This window comes from Phalaenopsis equestris, unplaced genomic scaffold, assembly GCF_001263595.1.
Source record: "Phalaenopsis equestris unplaced genomic scaffold, ASM126359v1 Scaffold000002, whole genome shotgun sequence".
NCBI lineage: Eukaryota > Viridiplantae > Streptophyta > Magnoliopsida > Asparagales > Orchidaceae > Phalaenopsis > Phalaenopsis equestris.
The window spans coordinates 47,016,966-47,035,003 of record NW_018164444.1 but is presented as its reverse complement, the minus strand read 5'-3'; the positions used below and the strand labels follow the sequence as shown (position 1 = coordinate 47,035,003).

At 31.7% G+C, this 18,038-nt stretch overlaps 1 protein-coding gene across 5 annotated transcripts; it reads right to left on the bottom strand.

Moving 5' to 3' along the window:
• Nucleotides 1-5,433: 5,433 nt before the first annotated feature.
• Nucleotides 5,434-12,150, bottom strand: LOC110017927 (pentatricopeptide repeat-containing protein At3g13880). 5 transcript variants are annotated; one of them, XM_020715095.1, is made up of 4 exons: nucleotides 11,560-12,150; nucleotides 10,350-11,460; nucleotides 7,790-8,884; nucleotides 5,773-6,159 (listed from the first exon to the last, which is right to left on the bottom strand). In XM_020715095.1, the coding sequence occupies exons 1-3, from the start codon at nucleotides 12,041-12,043 to the stop codon at nucleotides 8,134-8,136; spliced, it is 2,346 nt and encodes a 781-aa protein (XP_020570754.1). In that variant the 5' UTR covers nucleotides 12,044-12,150; the 3' UTR covers nucleotides 5,773-6,159; nucleotides 7,790-8,133. The 5 variants fall into 5 exon arrangements, with proteins under 5 accessions (XP_020570753.1, XP_020570754.1, XP_020570755.1 ...); XM_020715096.1 differs by having other exon boundaries at nucleotides 10,350-11,334; XM_020715094.1 differs by lacking the exon at nucleotides 5,773-6,159 and adding an exon at nucleotides 5,434-5,565 and having other exon boundaries at nucleotides 10,350-12,150.
• Nucleotides 12,151-18,038: the final 5,888 nt, after the last annotated feature.

Genomic DNA, 18,038 nt, shown 5'->3' with positions numbered 1-18,038 from the left:
TCACAAAATTTCTATGTATTTACATATCTCACACATAAAATTTGTTATTTATATTTAGGAAATTTTAAATGCATGTCATACAATTCTTAGGCATTTACATATCTAACATCTCAACTTCAATATTTACATTTACAACGCGGGTGTTATAACAAAAATATGTATTTCGTTTTAAAAAATTAATAATAGTGATTTTTTAATAATAGTGATTTTTTAATGTAATGTTAAAGATTTGAGTGTTATGTATGTAAATAATAATTTTTTGGTATTAAATACGTAAATTTTGTATGAATTGAGGTATGTATGTTTGACATCTTGTTGTTATAAATCCATGCATGAAAATTTTGTATTTCACCTTTAAAAATATAATGATTATAATTTCTTTAATGTGATATGATATATGTAACTATAGATGTTTAGGCGTTAAACATGTAAATACATAAGAATTGTGTGATATATATGTACCAATAAAAAAGAACTAGATTTCGTTTCTTTTTTTAATTTTTTTTTCTTAAACTCAATATTATTAATTGAGTGTTCTTCAAATTTTATTTTTTAAACTATTTTATCATACTTTTATGTACTTTTAATATATTTCGGAGTTGAAGTTAATCATAAATGTTCGTATTATTTTTAAAAATTATCATCATCCAAATTTTACATAGTAGGGAAGTCCAAAAATATTATCATTCCAACTTTTTGTTTATTATTTGAGAAAATCATTGTAGGAAACTCGTATCTATACGAGATATTTTTTTTTGTATTTGCATATTTGATTTCAACATTTTGATTTTTACATTTATAAGACTTTATCTATAAAGAAAAATATGTATCTCACTCTCTAAATATTTATAATAGTGATATTTTTTTATATAATAGAGAAATGTTGAGTTTTCTAAATATATTAGACATTAGATATACGAATTTGTTTTAGTGTAAATACATAGGTATTGAAGTGTTTTAATGGCTTCACATAGTTGAGAATTTGCTACATCTTTGATGAGTAATGTTTGGAATTAACTTTTTGGAGTTACTTTTAAGTGTAGTTCATGATTCCCTTTTAGAGATATTTATGAAGAATTCAAGTTAAATATTTACATGGGGAGAGTTAAAGGGAGTTTATGTTAATATTTGACAAATATAATGCCTTTAAATGTTCATCTTAAGTCTGAATTTGGATGAAAAAGCATAATTATTGATTCTATCAAATAGCTTGTCCTAATTTTAAAATATTGAAATATATTCACATATAATCATAAATTAAAAAATGTATTTTTATTGGCAATCAAAAAGTCGGAAACTTGTCATGGACTAGCTCTTTTATTAAGGTGAAGGGGAAGCTATGGAGGTGAAGGGGAAGCTACTTGATGAGATTTTAGCAAAAGATAAACGAGGGAGCTTGTCTTACAGTGAAATTTGATTTTGGAGCGAAGGTTCACAGCTTAAAGTGGTAGCTCGCTTTAGGGCCAGTTTGGGGCAGATTATTTGGTGAGGTGGTGTTTAGAAAACGCACCAGACATGTTCGAATAAACTGTGTTTTGGCGGGTTATACTTTTTACACCGCACCTATCTAGGTGCGGTGACAGCTTTTTGGCTGCGGTATGATTTTTCCAAAATAAAAAATAAAAATTTGTAATAGCCGCTGCACTTAATTTATCAGCAGATTATTTTAATTAGCTTATCAGCATCTTATTCAATAAGCTGTAGGATGCTATTGTAGAATTCAATTTTTGGTAATAGCATTTATAACTATTGAAATTAAAAGGGTTTTTTAAATATAGTAGAAGTTGAATATATTATAACGATCCAACATTCTAATAAGCAAAATTAAAAATAAAAATAAAAGAAAAAGGATAATAAGAGAGTCAGACGTATGGGATTATCTCATCTCATGCCCACATATTTCATTTGAAAGCAATGTTTCAAGAAACTTGTCTATGAATAATTCTCAGTGTGGGGGGGGCCTTGGCTTCTATTTTTTTTTTTTATTGGAAGTTTACATACATGCCACAACACACAATTCTTATGTATTAACATATCTAAGACCTAAAATTTTATATTTTTATTTATAACAATTTGATGTCATAAGGCTGTAATGAAAATGTATATTTCACCTTTTAAGAAAAATAACAGTGACATTTTTATAAGATGGTAAAGATTAAAATGTTATGTATATAAATATGAAAGTTAGGTGCTCCTATAAAATTATTTTCAATCAGAACTACATCTCAACTTGTTATGTAGTTTAGGGTTTAGGGTTTACCCACAAGCGAGTAATTCAAACGAGGAGTGTAGATGTACAAGCAAGTCATGTTGTTGAGGGACCAAAGATTATGTTTTCATGACATTTCGAAGAGCAATGGTCCGATGCGAGTAGAAATTCTGGGCAAGTATTAAATTGCCTTATTCAACTACATCTCAACTTCCCTGACGATACGGCTAACTTGACACAAATAATTATGTACCAATGATGGCATAAATTATTCATTAATTTTATGACAAAGGGGCACCCCAATCAATAACAATAATAATAATAATAATAATAATAATAATAATAATAATAATGCAGTGGATTTGACATTGCATTCCATTTTTAGTCATAAAAAAATGACCAATAATCAGATATTCATAAAAGCTGATTAAAACAATAGCCTAACAAGATTCAACTTAGCAAAGCTTTATATTAATAAATTTTGAATAAAAAAAATGGCTACTTGGTAGATCGGTTGATATGTACCCAGCTGATAGCGCTTAATTATTGATGCGAGCTAGAAAATTCGCAGTAATAAAGTAGCAGATTATTGTATTAATGTGACATGAAGATTCAACACAAATTCAAATGAGAGAAAACAACTAATAGTGACACAAAAAATTTTTATGTGGAAAATCCGAAAAGGAAAAAACTACGAGATCTGACTCAGCTGAGGAATTTCACTATAAAAAAATGATTATAGTTATAACCACTTATCCCACAAAAAAAGGGTTACTAGATTTCCCAATTACAACGTCGACAAGTTGATGAATTTGTTGTTGCGAACATGCAGCGACTGACAGAAATTGGCAACGTCTGATCGGTGGTGGTCAACGGTGGTCGACGGTGATTGACGAAAGCCGACAATGGTTGGCGATAGTCGACAACGGTTGGCGGTGGTCGACTGCAGTAGGGGTGGTGCTAGACTTCTTCTCAAAGCTTCAAGCATTTCCGCAAGCCTCAAGTAGGGGTATAAACCAACCGAACACGAACGAACAAAGCTTGTGTTCGTGTTCGATTCGTTTGAAATTTTATGTGTTTGAAATAAGCTTGTGTTCGAAATTGTTCACGAAGTCACTGTTCATGTTTGTTTCTTAACGAACGAGTCGAACACGAGCTGTTCACGAACGACGAGCCAGTTTGACATCTTTAATATTAATATATATAAATAATATATTATATTAATTATATAACTTATATTAAATAAATATATAATATCTATATTAGTATATTACTAATATAGTATTTAAAATATCATAAATTTTTTATATATAATTATTTTAAATTATTTTATATTTCGAACAATAACGATTTGAACACGAACGAACGCAATACTGTTCGTGTTTGGTTCTTTTAACTAACTGAACGAAAAAAAAATTTATTCGTGTTCGTCTCGTTTACTTATCGAACGAATCGAACACGAACTCACTAACGAACCGAACACGAATTGTTCGCGAACAACGAGCTTTTTTAAGCTCCTCTCCCCTCATATGAGAGGGGTGACACTCTATTTATAGTGTTTAGAGTGCAATTGATGCAGGAATATGAACTACTTTGATTGAACGGTCCGGAGAGTTTCTTTCAATCACATAACATTTGATAGACATTTAACTATCTTAATAATATCAAAATTGAGTGATATTGGGCTAGCTGAATTCTTCTTGTCGAGACACTCAATTTGACTATATGCTTGTTAGATTTGACATTCGTTTGATCTTTCAAACGTGTCTAAAAAACTTCTAAAAATGGTTTAATGACTTGATCTGAGCTTAATTTGACTTGGATTGGACAAATGTTGGCACCATTGGGTCCGTCTCATCGAGCTTGTCAGTTTGACTATAAGTTTGCTGAAATCGGAGCTTAAGATGACTTTTGATTAAAATATCAAGAGATGGCCTCAAGATCAATGTCATGCCTTAAGATTTGTGTCGGGTGATGATAATTTGATAATGATGTATCAATTGTAATTATCTATATGAAGCACAAAAAAGTGCCAAAAAAAAGTGTTTCAAAGTGTGAACGGGGGAATGGTGTGAGACGTGGAGAAATAATGATGATGTTTTTGGGACATTGCATATGTAGCTATTGTGGAGTACAATTGTACAAACCTTTCGAAAATTAAAGGTCTTTGAACATCACAAGCTTTAAATTGTGTCAATGAATTGGTAAGCGATGGAGAACGCAAGCGGCCCCACTGAAAGAAGCTCAAAAGTGTGTGCGCGCATGTCACGTAACCCTCAATTCCTACATATTTACATATCTGACATTGAAAATTTACTTCTTACATTTAATAAATTACAAGGTATCACATAAATTCTTATGCATTTTCTCAAGAGATCAAAACTTGTATCAGAAATTAAATTTTGTTTTCCATTCATAGTCAGCTTTTCAACTGTTTTATGTTTGACCACAATTAAAAGTCAGAATGCTTATAAGGAAATATAAGAATTCCTTTAAAAGAATCCCTAATAGCATATTAATCAAACTAAGGTTCATTCGATTAAGTTTTCTTATTATGAATAGCATTTTCTCTCTTTGCTTTCAGCTGTCCTCTATAGGGCATTAAGCATCCTACTTCCCACTTGGCTGATTGTCCTCCATTGGACATTAAGCAAACTTATTTTCCTTTGATGATTGTCAAGTTTCTTATTTTTGGTCTATTTTCATGTTGGCATAGCAAGCAACTTGTTGTTTTGAGTCTTAAGAAATATTAGTTTTCTTTATTGCTAAAGACAAGATGAACTTGCTATTTTCTTTATTTTCCACGTTTCGAATAACTGGGAATAGCACTCAAGTCCATTTAAATGAAGTTAACAACTCATTCCTATGAACATATAAACAGATTTAGGTAATCCCAAAGTGTGGAGTCCACAAATATCACAGGTGATGCTTATCACTGCGACCAAGCTTTAGGTGGTATGAACTGCACACCTCCAAATATAACATATAGAATTGAAATTCAAAGATGAGCCAAGAGATGAGCAAGATTCACAATAAAAATTTCATGGTTAAAAAAATAATAATAAAGCCATATCTTATCTCATAAACATCATAAACTGAGCTAAAGCAATTAAGTAATCCAATCAATTGAATCAACATATGCCAGCTCAATCAACTTTTTTGAACTAAAGCAGCATTTAAAAGTGGTACACTAAAAGAAGCCAAAAAAAAAATGATGTGTGATTTCAAACAAGCATTCAGGACTAATAGGGTAAATACCGTCAGTTTATGGATTTAATCAGTCCCATCAGTTCCAATCGAATTTTGCTTCTCCATGGCCGTCTATCATGGCTTTCATCCAGAACATATCGGGCAAACTGTTGCAAAATTTGTAGCCATACTGTTAAAATGTCCACCAAAGATTTGGAATTTTTCTCTTTCTTATTCCAATCAATATAAAAATTATAAGAACTTTGATAGCTGCAAATTACAGAGATTTGCAAGAGATAGAAATAGGAGCTAGAAACATAACAGAGATGAAACGAATAAATTCAATATTCATCAAGAAGCCTTGACATGTAAAACTGGCACTATATATAGAGTAAAGTAGAAAATTCTAGAGTTAGTTAGAATCCCCCGAGAGGTTGGTTGAGAAACTTATCATCTAACACAAAAAACCTTGAGTAATTGAAATGGAGCCGATGCACTTTCTTTGTGTAGCCAAACGAATATTTAGCAATACGGTTTCTCACCATACAAGTACAAAAGCCATATCATAGCCTATTAGCCTAGACACTGTCCAGCCTCTGAACACATGTTTCCATAAGTCTCATAATATTGAAAAATCGCTCCTTCATTTGGATAATTTTCTGCTTCCATTGTTTAAACATTTCCATCCACCTCTCTTTCACAGCATCCAGAGACAAATTTGTGAAAGGAGCCTGCAAGGTGTGAAGCCAGTTCATTCCAATCTGAACAGAAATGAAATTGCTGATAAATATACAAATGACTTTAACAAACAAAGCATTTGGCATCTCTAATTATTTTCTTTGGGAACAGCCAAGCAGGAAGAATCACATAAACTAGTGCATATGAAACATATATCAGGAACAGTGATATTTCACACCAACACAGGAGCTCTTGTGGTATTTCCAGATAAATATTCTTTCTTGTTTTCTATTTTCCCGAGCCTTCTTCAGCATCAAAATGAACCTGTGAAATTGTTGACCTCATTTTTGGTGAGGTCAAAATTCTTCTCCTAGAACTTAAGATCTAGCCACAAGACTTTCCTACTGACTCTCCTAGAGGACTAGCAATGGTGTTAGCGCTGAAGCCCAATCCCGCCTCCCTGTTCCCGATCGCGGGAAGTCACGACCTTCCGCTCGACCTTATGGCGTACTGGGCTAGTAAAAGAATTGGGTGTTGAGTAAGGCGGAGTTCAGTTGCATTGTGATAGTCAAAGTGTTATTTATCTGGCTAAGAACCATGCGTACCATGCGAGAACTAAGCATATTGATGTCAGGTATCACAAGATCAGAGAATTGATTGCTTCTGGTGAGATAGTGTTGCAGAAACTTCATATTAATGTTCAACTAATATGTTGACCATGCCAGTTACTAGCAACAAGTTCTTGCATTGCTTGGACTTGTTGAATATTCACAGTTGCTAGAGAAGCATGGTAGCCCAACCCACTTTAGTGCATATGAAACTCACGGGTATCTTTCTCCTGAAGGGCTGAATATTTGCCAAGGTGGAGATTTGTTAGATATGACTCATATACAAGATAAGGGAGAAATGCTGGAGCAGAACGGAAAGAGACATAATTCAACATTCTCAGTTGATTAAAACTTAATGTTTCCATTCAAAGAAGAAGAAAGATGAGCACAAAAAAATGGTCAATGTGGGTTGGGATGCGGGGGCAACGCCCCAACGGGACGGAGTACGGGCAATTTTATAATTACATATTGTACGTCAAGGTTATATATATATGTCTTGTTTGTAACCCTAGGTATCTTGTACTCTTTCTGGAATTGAAAGAAAAGTCGCCGCTCTACTCGCGAGAAAGTAGGCATCTTTGTCGAACCTCGTTAAACCTTTGTGTTTTCTTCTAGATTTGAGTCGATTCTTGTTTTTCTTTGCCCTAAAATTCTCAACATACAGGAAATTGACAAGGCATAATTCAACATTCTCAGTTGATTAAAACTTAATGTTTCCATTCAAAGAAGAAGAAAGATGAGCACAAAAAAATGGTCAAAACAAGATAAGAAACGGCAATCCAACATTTGCCTCTCAAGAGTTGATTCTGGCATCTTGCTTATAATAAGATATCATAATCAATTAGAAGAGGACAAATGAGATCATACGTTGAAACATAAAAATAAAAATTTGAGTGTCAGTATCATTTACAAAAGATTGCCATGGTATTGCACATGTTATACCTGATCATTTGCCGTGAATAACATCAGCAAATTAGGTGTTAAGCTTGTTGCAAGCAAGGGTATAAGATGAAACAAACAAATCATACTGCCATTTGCAACAAATTCAATAATAATGATTTTTTAACAAAAGGAAGAGAAAATATAAATCAAAGTCATTCAATACCTTTTTATTTTTTTCCTATGTCGTGTAAATACGTTTCAGAAACATCTCTAATAGCATCTGAAAGTACATTATATGATCAGAATATCATAATGATAATTTATGGTCCAATGAAATCTCAATCAAGCTTTGCATGCTAATTCTGTTGAAAGATTTCAGCCATCTCTATTAACAACTCGGTTGTTGATAAAAACCATTCTGCTTAGAAGTTGGAGAATCAGGATTAACATCATGTATGTAATAAATTGCAACGGGCTTGCAGATTTTCCGGCCCGTACCTTCTCCATTTGGTGGAACTTAAGGCATAATAACATGGGATATAACGTATCACCCATGTCACTATCAAGCTACCAATAGTCACCACAAGAGCATGAACCATCTCTATACCGATGAAATCGAATAGGATCCCTTAGCACAATCTCTCTTCCTTCAACTGCCGAGATCAACTTCATAATTGTGTGGCAATCCACACACACCCTCAAATTTTTCATCACCCTGATAGGAGCTGCTTTTGGCAATGATAATATTCCAAATGCCACAGCCAACTTCTCACTATGGCAGTTTAACAAATTTACCTTTTGCTCTAAATCTAAGTCACCTGGCTCTGTAGTTACACTTATATATCCCAGCTTCTCTATACTCGAAATCATCTCCTCCAGTCGTGCATATATTTCCTGGCTCCTGGGATGGGTCTTGTCACCTGCTACGAAAGAATGAATAGAACCTCCCACCTCTATCCAACTAAGTCCAGGTTCCTTTTTCACCCCTCGTTCTTTCATCAGCTTTCTTGTTCTTAAAGCCATAGACCGTCTACCAGAATCTAAGTACATATTGTAGAGAATGACATAAGTTGCAGAAGCATAAGGATCAAGCTCCATAATCCTCTCTGCCACATGTTTGCCTCTTTCAGTGTCATGATGTATTCTGCAGGAGCTCAACAATGATCGCCATACAATGGGGTCATCTTGAAAGCCTGAATTCATTATGAATTTCTCAGCCTTATCAAGTCTCCCAGATCGACCAAAGAGATCCACAAGGCAAGCACAGTGCTTCATATTAGGTACAATTCCATATTCCCTTTTCATGTTTTCAAAGTACCTAAAATAAAAAAAAGCATGAAAAAGGTCCTTCATGAATTGGCTAGGGTATGATGGTAAAATGTTTCCAGTATACATCTGCTGCTATGCACAATATAGGTTTGGAAAATAAATAAGAAAAAGAAAATAATTTAGGTGAAGCTCTATGAGAATAGAAAAATCGCATTCAAAAGTTGAGAATTAAAACTGAAACAAATTTTTATTAATTCAAAAAATACGTTAAATTTATAATATTGCCAATAATTAGTTTAACATCATTACAAATTATAGGTTCTGAGAAATCCTGATTAATATCAAGGAAGAAGTTATTTCTCTAATCTCTTGTGCTGCAAATGAAGGCTTAATCTTTCCTTCTTATTTATTGCATCGGTTTGCAATAGAGCACAAGGTATGTACTTACGCAAATTCAATCCATTTTATATTAAATTACGGGCCAATAATCTGAATTCCAAACAAATGGACTGACCAAAGTCTAGGCCAAATGGAAATATCAATGTTGTAAAATTAAGTTACTTATTTTAACTAGTATCGAAGGCAATAAGGGGCATTTATCTTACTTCAAATTATTTATATAATGCTCTGCATTTCAATCCCGAACTTCTAGGATCTTTTTATACCACATATACTTTAAGATAAATTTCAAAAATAAACAGATGAACTTCACTAGCTACTATTCTAAAAATATTTATTTATTTTCTCAGAGCATATATCCCTACAATTACCTTTGAATAAACATCATCATGATTATTAATATTACACTATCTATTAAGTGTTCAACATTTGGCTTTAAGAATCCTCTTCATTCATTCTTGTTAAGAATTTAAAAACAACAAATAATTTCTTGTCACATCTTTCACTCTAGGTACAAGGGATTTTGTCACATGAGTCATCTATTCCTAAATTACACCTTAATTTGGGGATGCCAAAAAAAAAAAGAAACGCTAACTAGCATTACATCATGCCAAGGCATCACACTAATCTCCTAATTAAATATATGAAAATTAATTTAGTTGATAGATTGTCTCATGCAAATACTTTTAATGTCTAAAAAAAGATTTTCATAATTTAAGAATTAAAAAAGATCATTAAAAGCCAAAATAGATTTTAAAGTTCCCATTTTAAGCAAATAATTTATAATAAAAGCATGACGCTTGACAATAGTTCTACATAATGTACACTCAATTCAGTACAAATTTTGTGAGTATAAAAGAAAAATACCGATCGAACACTTTCACGTTTAAATAAAAAAAATAAAAAATAGATTGCTTATATGGGTATTGTAGATGATATTATTTTACTTCAGAAAAAAAGGATTATAATGAACAAAATTGAAACTTGAGTGCTAAAAATCATTTGGTATATAATACTCAAATCTGAATTGCCAGAACAATTCAGGACCGACCAAGAAGCATGCCGAGTTCAAATCATGTTTTTGTTGTTCATAATATAGAAGTTGAGGATTTTACCTGAATCCTTCATCCACTAAGCCTCCATGGCTGCAGGCAGTAAGAACACCAAGAAAAGTGATGTCATTAGGAGCAACTCCACAGTTTTTCATCTCACTAAAAAGGGCAATGGCATCATTAGCACAACCATGCTGAGCATGGCAAGAGATCATTGCAGACCATGACACCACATCATGATTATCCATCTCATAAAAAGTTTTACTGGCGGCTTCAATATCACCTGATCTTGCATACATAAAGATTTGTGCATTGCCACAAATTGTATATTGATCAAATCCAGCTTTGGTCACATAACTTTGAATTTGTTGACCTGACCTTGATATGGCCAAGTTTGCACAAGCACTCATAACACTTGATAGAGTGAACTCATCTGGCTTTCTTCCAACTGTCAATAGATTGTCAAACAAGCTCAGTGCCCTTTCGAAGCACTCATTCTGAATATAGCCCGAAATCATTGACGTCCAGGTAACAATATCTTGTTTAGGCATAGAATGAAAGCAACAAAGTCCATCTTCAATAGATCCCGAAATAGAATACAAGTCTATTAGTGCGCTCCCTATGAATTCATCAAATTGGAGAGCACATTTATAAACTTGAGCATGGATTTGCTTCCCAAGCTCAAATGAATCAGTTAGATTACAAGCTCTCAAAATGGTAGAGAAAGTAAACTTTGATGGCATCATTCCTGTCCTTCGCATATCAGAGTATAAGACCAATGATTTGCCCGCAAGCTCATCATGTGATTCCATCTTCAACTGACAAAACCCAGAAATCATTGCATTGAATACAACAACATTAGGATTGGCCACGGCCTTAAAGACATTAATTGCTTCCTCCAATACACCGTTCTTAGCATACATGTCAATCATGGCACTTCCCACAAAAACATCGTTATCCAATCCAGCTTTAATTACAGAGCTATGAACCATTTTACCAAACTCAAGCAACTCGTTTGAGTATGAACAGCACTTGAGAATGCTTCCAACTGCAAAGCAATTGATTTTCCACCTCAATAAATGCATTTGAGCAAAAATTCTTAGAGTTTCAAAGATCAAACCAATCTTAAGATGTGCTGAAATCAATGAATTCCATGATACATCGTCTAAATGATCTGAATAATCAAAGACACGCCACACTTCATCAATCTGACCACACTTTGAGTACATGTCCAAAAGTGAATTTGTAAGAAAAGCATGCTTTGTGAACCCACCTACAACAACAAGGCCATGCACTGCCTTCCCAAAGCTCAGGTTTCCTGTTCGAGAACAGATGCTAAGTGCACCTGCATAAGCGAAGCGGTCGAGGCTAACTTGATTTGTCCTGGCAGCTTTGAAGACATTTATGGCCTCATCACTGCAACCTGATTGGAAATATCCAGAGACAAGCACATTCCATGACACAATGTCTTTGCTGGGAATTGCATCGAACAGCTTATGGGCATGGTTCATGTCTCCACACTTGCAGTACATGTTAAGAAGATTGTTCTGGAGAAAAAGATTTTGCTTGACATGGTTTCGCAGCATGTGGGAGTGAATGGATTTGCCAAGAGCGAGAGACCGAGTATCAGTAAAAGATTGAAGAAAATCAGAGTAGGCCAGAGAATCCATGGATTGGAGCGAAGTAGAAAAGCCCTTATATAGTTTGTAGGATGACCGCTCTAAATAGCCAATCAAGCACTTGTAAGAGCATTGCATTTCTAGATTGGAATCATCCAACCATTGCGACCCACGGTTGAGCCATGTTCAACGGCTATGACTTTCTCTCTACGACGGGCCGCTGCAGAAAAGAAGCTGACGTTGAACATGGCAATATTAGAAACTTAGGTGTGAAATAAGTAAAATAGAATGTTTTCGGTGATACCCCCATAAAATATTTTAAGTTATTAATTAATTTAATTTTAATTTTAATTTTAATTTTAATTTTAATTTTAATGATTGATATTATCAGCTAAAATAAAATTAATTTAAAAAATATTAGATTTAATTAGTTTTATAAATTATTAATTAGAAAGTAATTAAGATATTATTCTCAATTAAATATATTTTAATTAAAAAAATAATATTGGTACAAATTTAATCAATATTATTTCATATGTATATTAGATCACTAATTAATTTATTTATTAATCAGGATAATTAGACTAAATATAACTTAATTAATTTAATTCAAATTAGCCTATATAACACACATTTTTATGTTTTAAATATCCAACACCTAAGGTGTTATATATACATTTATAAAACTTTAGTGCTATTGAATCCTGATTTATCCTTGATTCACACCCCAAGAGTTAGAGAACAAGAAAGTGAAGAGAGACAGAGAGTAATTAATAGTAATTAACGGTAAAACAATATATATTATTCTTTTCTCATAAAATGATCTCCCTATTTATAAAAGAGATGATACAATATGTGATATTACATTTTGTCTCTGAATGTGCACGATATTCTAGATATTTTACATGTATGTGTTTATTGGTAAACAATCATATGACTTGGTTAGTTGAGTTAACGTTACTTTGGCTCGGTAAGGCCAGTTCTATCGGCTAGACTGAGTTGTGGAGCAGATAAACTAGTCTTGATTAGCATCTGGTGGTCATGATTGAAACAGTAATTTAAATTTAGCCAATTAGTTGCTCTAGTATGTTTATCAACCCTCAATTGCTAAATGAGCAGTTGGACTAGGCTATCTAGCATAATGAACTATTGTAACTTGATAGATAGCTCGTTCCTTACTTGAATTTAATTAAATATCATATCAAATTATTTTTAAGATTAACTCGCATGAGATTTAGTGACTACAAATTTAAAAAATTTATTAAATTCTAATTAAATCCTATTTGCAGCCAAACTGTTCTGTACTTCTTCGATAAAAAAATAGAATGATTAGGTCTCCACTTTCCTTATTCCCCCCTCCCAAATGATTAGGGTCATTAGGTTTATTTTTTTCAAAAAAAAAATAATTTTTTTAATAACCAACATAACTTTTTAAACAATAGCTTCTTTTTCAACAACTTTACAACTGTTTCTTCAAACAACTGCAACTGTCTAAACAAACCCTTATTGTTACTATACAGCCGCATATAATTTTCTCCATATTTGCTCATTCTTAATTCCACTAAATTCTTTCAAGCGTTTCACATTATTTCTCCATTTATTTAGCCATTAAATAATTATATATTCATTTGGTTGATAGTATTAGGGAATGTTTGATTGGTAAAATAGAATTCAATGTATTATAGTTACAGTGTAACATGTCTCTAGTTGGTTGTTTAGTTATTTATAAAGTAAATTCAGTGAAAATATTTTTCATCTTTAGTTATATACATGTGAAGCGAAATAAAAAAAGTAGTATATTCAAAATCACTAAACTTGTTTCGTTCTCTGTAAAGTAAATGCAGATAAATTATTTTTCTTATTTATTTAAAAATTTTTAACAAAATACATATTCATTATCATATATATATTGATGCGTCTTAAATAAATGTTTATCATTAAGCACAAATCTTGATGCATTTTTAATGAAAGATTGTTCAAATTCAAATTTAGGACAGTTGGGCTCCGACTTCAACAATTTTATAATCAAACTGAACATCTCAACAAGATGAGCCCAATGATATCAAAGTTGATCAAATCCAACTCTAATCAAGCCCAAATCAAGTCGTACTTTATTTCCAATTAGCACATGGCATGATAAGAAAATGCATGTCGACTATCGTGCAGGCTTCAAAGTACACGTAATTTTTTTTCTCTTTTTATTTTTATATGTTTAGGTAGATGTTGGTTCTTATATAAGATGAAAATGTATGTCGAGTTAACATGAATTTTGAAAGGAAGATACTCTCAATAAATTTTTCTATTTATTAAAATTTCAATAAATTTAAATATTTAAAATAGTATTATATACTTCAAATATTTTAAGAATAAGATTTGAAAATATAAAATATTTTCTAATTTTATTAAAGTATATATTATATTGGTACTTAATTAAACTCTTATTAAAAAATATTTTATAAGCTGTCTGAAATATTGACACTTAAATCGAAGTACAGATTAATATTCTTATAAATAAGATCAGTAGGAATAATCTTCTCTCTATCAAAATAAATGATTATAATGATTAAGAGTTTTGTTGGACAAACGATTTGGGTGTTTTTTATTTTTTTGTTGTTGAAAAGGATCCAATTTTTGTGCACAAATACAGGTTATTAAGCGGGTCCTGGAGTTCATGAATGCAATTTGTGCATCTAAACAATTGTCAAAAATACCCCATTTCTTATAAAATTTTGAACTCACTTGGGTAAGTATTTTGCCACTTAAATCAAACTCTCTAAATAGTAATCAAAATAACTTCAAATATATAAATAAACCAAAATATCATTAAAATGATTTCAAAGACTATCTGGATAAGTGGTTACTTTGAACCACATAAGCAATTTATTAATAAAATCATGACTTTGAAAATTCATAATAAATTAAAATTTTATCAAATTTAAGCCACTAAGTCGTTCCATGAGAGGGCATTTAAAATCACACACTACATGAAAAGGATTTTCTCGAGTTCCTCTAATAGTAGCAAGTACGATTCTGTGGAGCACCAGTGTGTATAAGTTTCTCTTTTAATCCTTCATAGATGACTTCCCTTATCTCATCTACTAAAGTAAATTATTTTAACTTTTTTGATTTTATCAATTCTAAATAAGATTTTGGAAGTTTGACATGTTCTTTTATATCATGTCTATTATTCTTGTGGAAGGCATAATATTTTATTATATTTCCAACTTGTGTTGTAGTTCTCATTAGTTTAAGTTACTTGAGGTAATTTTTATTCATGGATAACCTTCATCAGTTCATCCATTATGGCGTGATGATTAAATACTATCAATTTGGATGCAACCTCTCTTTCCTTTTATAATCAAGTTGATTTATAATTCTTACTCATTTTCCAAAATGATGTGGTCATTAATAATGAAAATAGCTCTTTAACCAACCATCCTTTGAAATTCATCAAAATTTCCTTACCAAGTTGAATTTATTTAGCTAACTTAAGGTTGAAGTGCCCAACTTGTAGTTATATTCATCTACATTAACATGACCATTGGTGAATTCCATCAACATTAATATGAATTTACTCAGTCAAATCTCAGCAAATAGATATTAAAATGAAAAGTCTGCAAACACATTTTCTCTACTGCCTTAATTGTCTTGACAGTCAAAATTTTCCACACTTGGTACTTAAGCAAAGAGATGGTTTAACAATCACTTCACGTTAATTAGCTTCATTGATCATGTGGCATTCAATCAAGAATTACGTAATAGAAAGGGAAAAATTCCATTCACACAACTCATTTCCATTGTATTTGTATATCTAACCCCTAAACTTTAATTCACATATATATCACACTTTGTCTACATATTGAAATATTTATTTCACTTTTTAAAAATTCAAATAATAATATTTTTAAAGTGATATAAAAAATTTCAGTGGTATAAATATTAAAAGTTAGATATATGTAAATATATAATATTTGAGTGATATGCTTGTAAAAGCCCCTTGAATAAATTAAGAGAAACATGTTAATTAATCCGATCAGACTTGTGCTGCAGATGACCAATTGTTTCTTCTGATACTCACGATAATGTGAGCATTGTATGTTGTTATCTTTTGAACTGATCTGTGATGATTTCTGGGTTTTATATTATATACTCATGTTCTCATTTCAGTTATGTTGTAAACAACTTAATCAAACAGGGGCATAATAGTCATTTTTTCAACAACTCCCAAAACTCCAATTTATACATATAAATGTAAAAATTAGAGCTTAGGTGTTAGATATAAAAATACTTGAGAATTTCGTGGTATGTATGTAAATGACCCTTCTTATTATTCTTATAAAAATTGATGTTAGGTGTAAGATATCGCCAAACTGTCCTCGCTCACATTTTTTTTATTCCTTAAAATAAAATTTTGGGGATTTTTTCTGTAAATATCAAAATATAAATGTGAGATATGTAAATATATAAAAATAGGGTTGTCTGTGAGACTAATCTTGAATTGGTAATTTGAATTGATTGCATAATTAGTGGCTTCATAATAGGCATGAGTTAATTAGTGGAACAAATATAGAAGATATGATCATAGCATTAATTTTGAATTAAATATAGGAGATATGACAATATCATTAATTTTGAATTTGAATCTTAAATTCAAATTCAAAATTCAAATATGTGTAATCAATTCAAATAGGCGCGAATTGATGACACTTAATTTTCTTGCCTTTATTATGTACTTTTCCTGTTTTGTTTCGGTATGTCTTAGTTAGTATAAAATTAGGTGTTGTGTTGCATTGTAAAACACCTAGACTTGTATTTTTTCACTCCTTCAAAATAATAAAAAGAGAATTCCCAAAAGTCCAATCTCATTTTTCGATTTGTCCTTTAGCGATCCATTAAATTGGAACCAACACAATATTCATAGATTACATAGATTAAGATCTCCTACAAGCAATATTCATGTATAAACTGAAGTTTGAGTATCAGACATAAGATTTGTTTGGTATGCATGCAATTCCTCTCTTTTTTTTGGATTGGCAAACTCTGGATGCATGAAGTTATTAGAATTATATTATTATCATATTAAGTTATCATATGACAACTACTTATACTATTAATTCTTATAATAAATCTTGACCTTATTTATACTAATATCCTAGTTCAATTAAATAATAATTTGAGATTCTTATAGCTTCCAACTGTTTTTTTAGCGTCCTGGTTGAATAATTCCATCGATCTTATAAGGTCTTTACATGCTTGTCAAAAGTTGCCAAAGAACTGAAAAAGAATTCCTACTAGATATCCGAATTCATTTCATGTCAATAATTATCAATAAGATTTTTCAAATTATTTTCTTTAATATTTTTATTTTTTAATGAATTTTCAAATTAACCCACGCTTTTGGCTTAGTTTTGATACAGAGAGATTGTCATGTGGCCATACTTATTTCATATATTAATTACATGCAAAGATACATTGGAATCTCTTCAGCATTGACTGAAAATTCAGATTTTTTTTTCCTTCTATTAACAATGGATATTTTCAAGTTTGCATGGGACTGTGGTTCTTCATGGTTCGATGGGAAATAAGTAACTCATATTAAACTAATTTTAAGCTGAAATCTGATTCAGTCCATATTTGTAAACAAGTTTAGAAATAAAATGACGTGTGAATAATGTTAGTTCATGTTTGTTCTTTAATCAATTAGTCATTTCTTCAAATAAAACAACAACAACAAAAAATACTGTTCGTTCATAATTCTCATCAATTAATAGAGCGACCAAAAAGAAATTAATTTATGTATATCGAAAATATGCCTGTGCAAATCTTGAGATGACACGAAAATCAGGTAAGAAAGGTTCATGTTCGGTCATTCATCACGAAATCGTTGGAACCATGAAACTGATCAAAGGATACCAACAGACTGAGCCAACACCACGTTACCAGGCAATGCTATTTCAGCCAGCATCTATCTATAAAAAACAACATTTGATTGAAGACCATTCTATCAGTCGAAGTTTAATCAGTTAGCTAAGGGATTATCGGCCGACCGAATGAACACCAGGTGTCCCTTATGAATATGAAGCGTCATTAGAAGCAGTTACAGATGTGGAAAGACGCCAACGATGGTTACAAC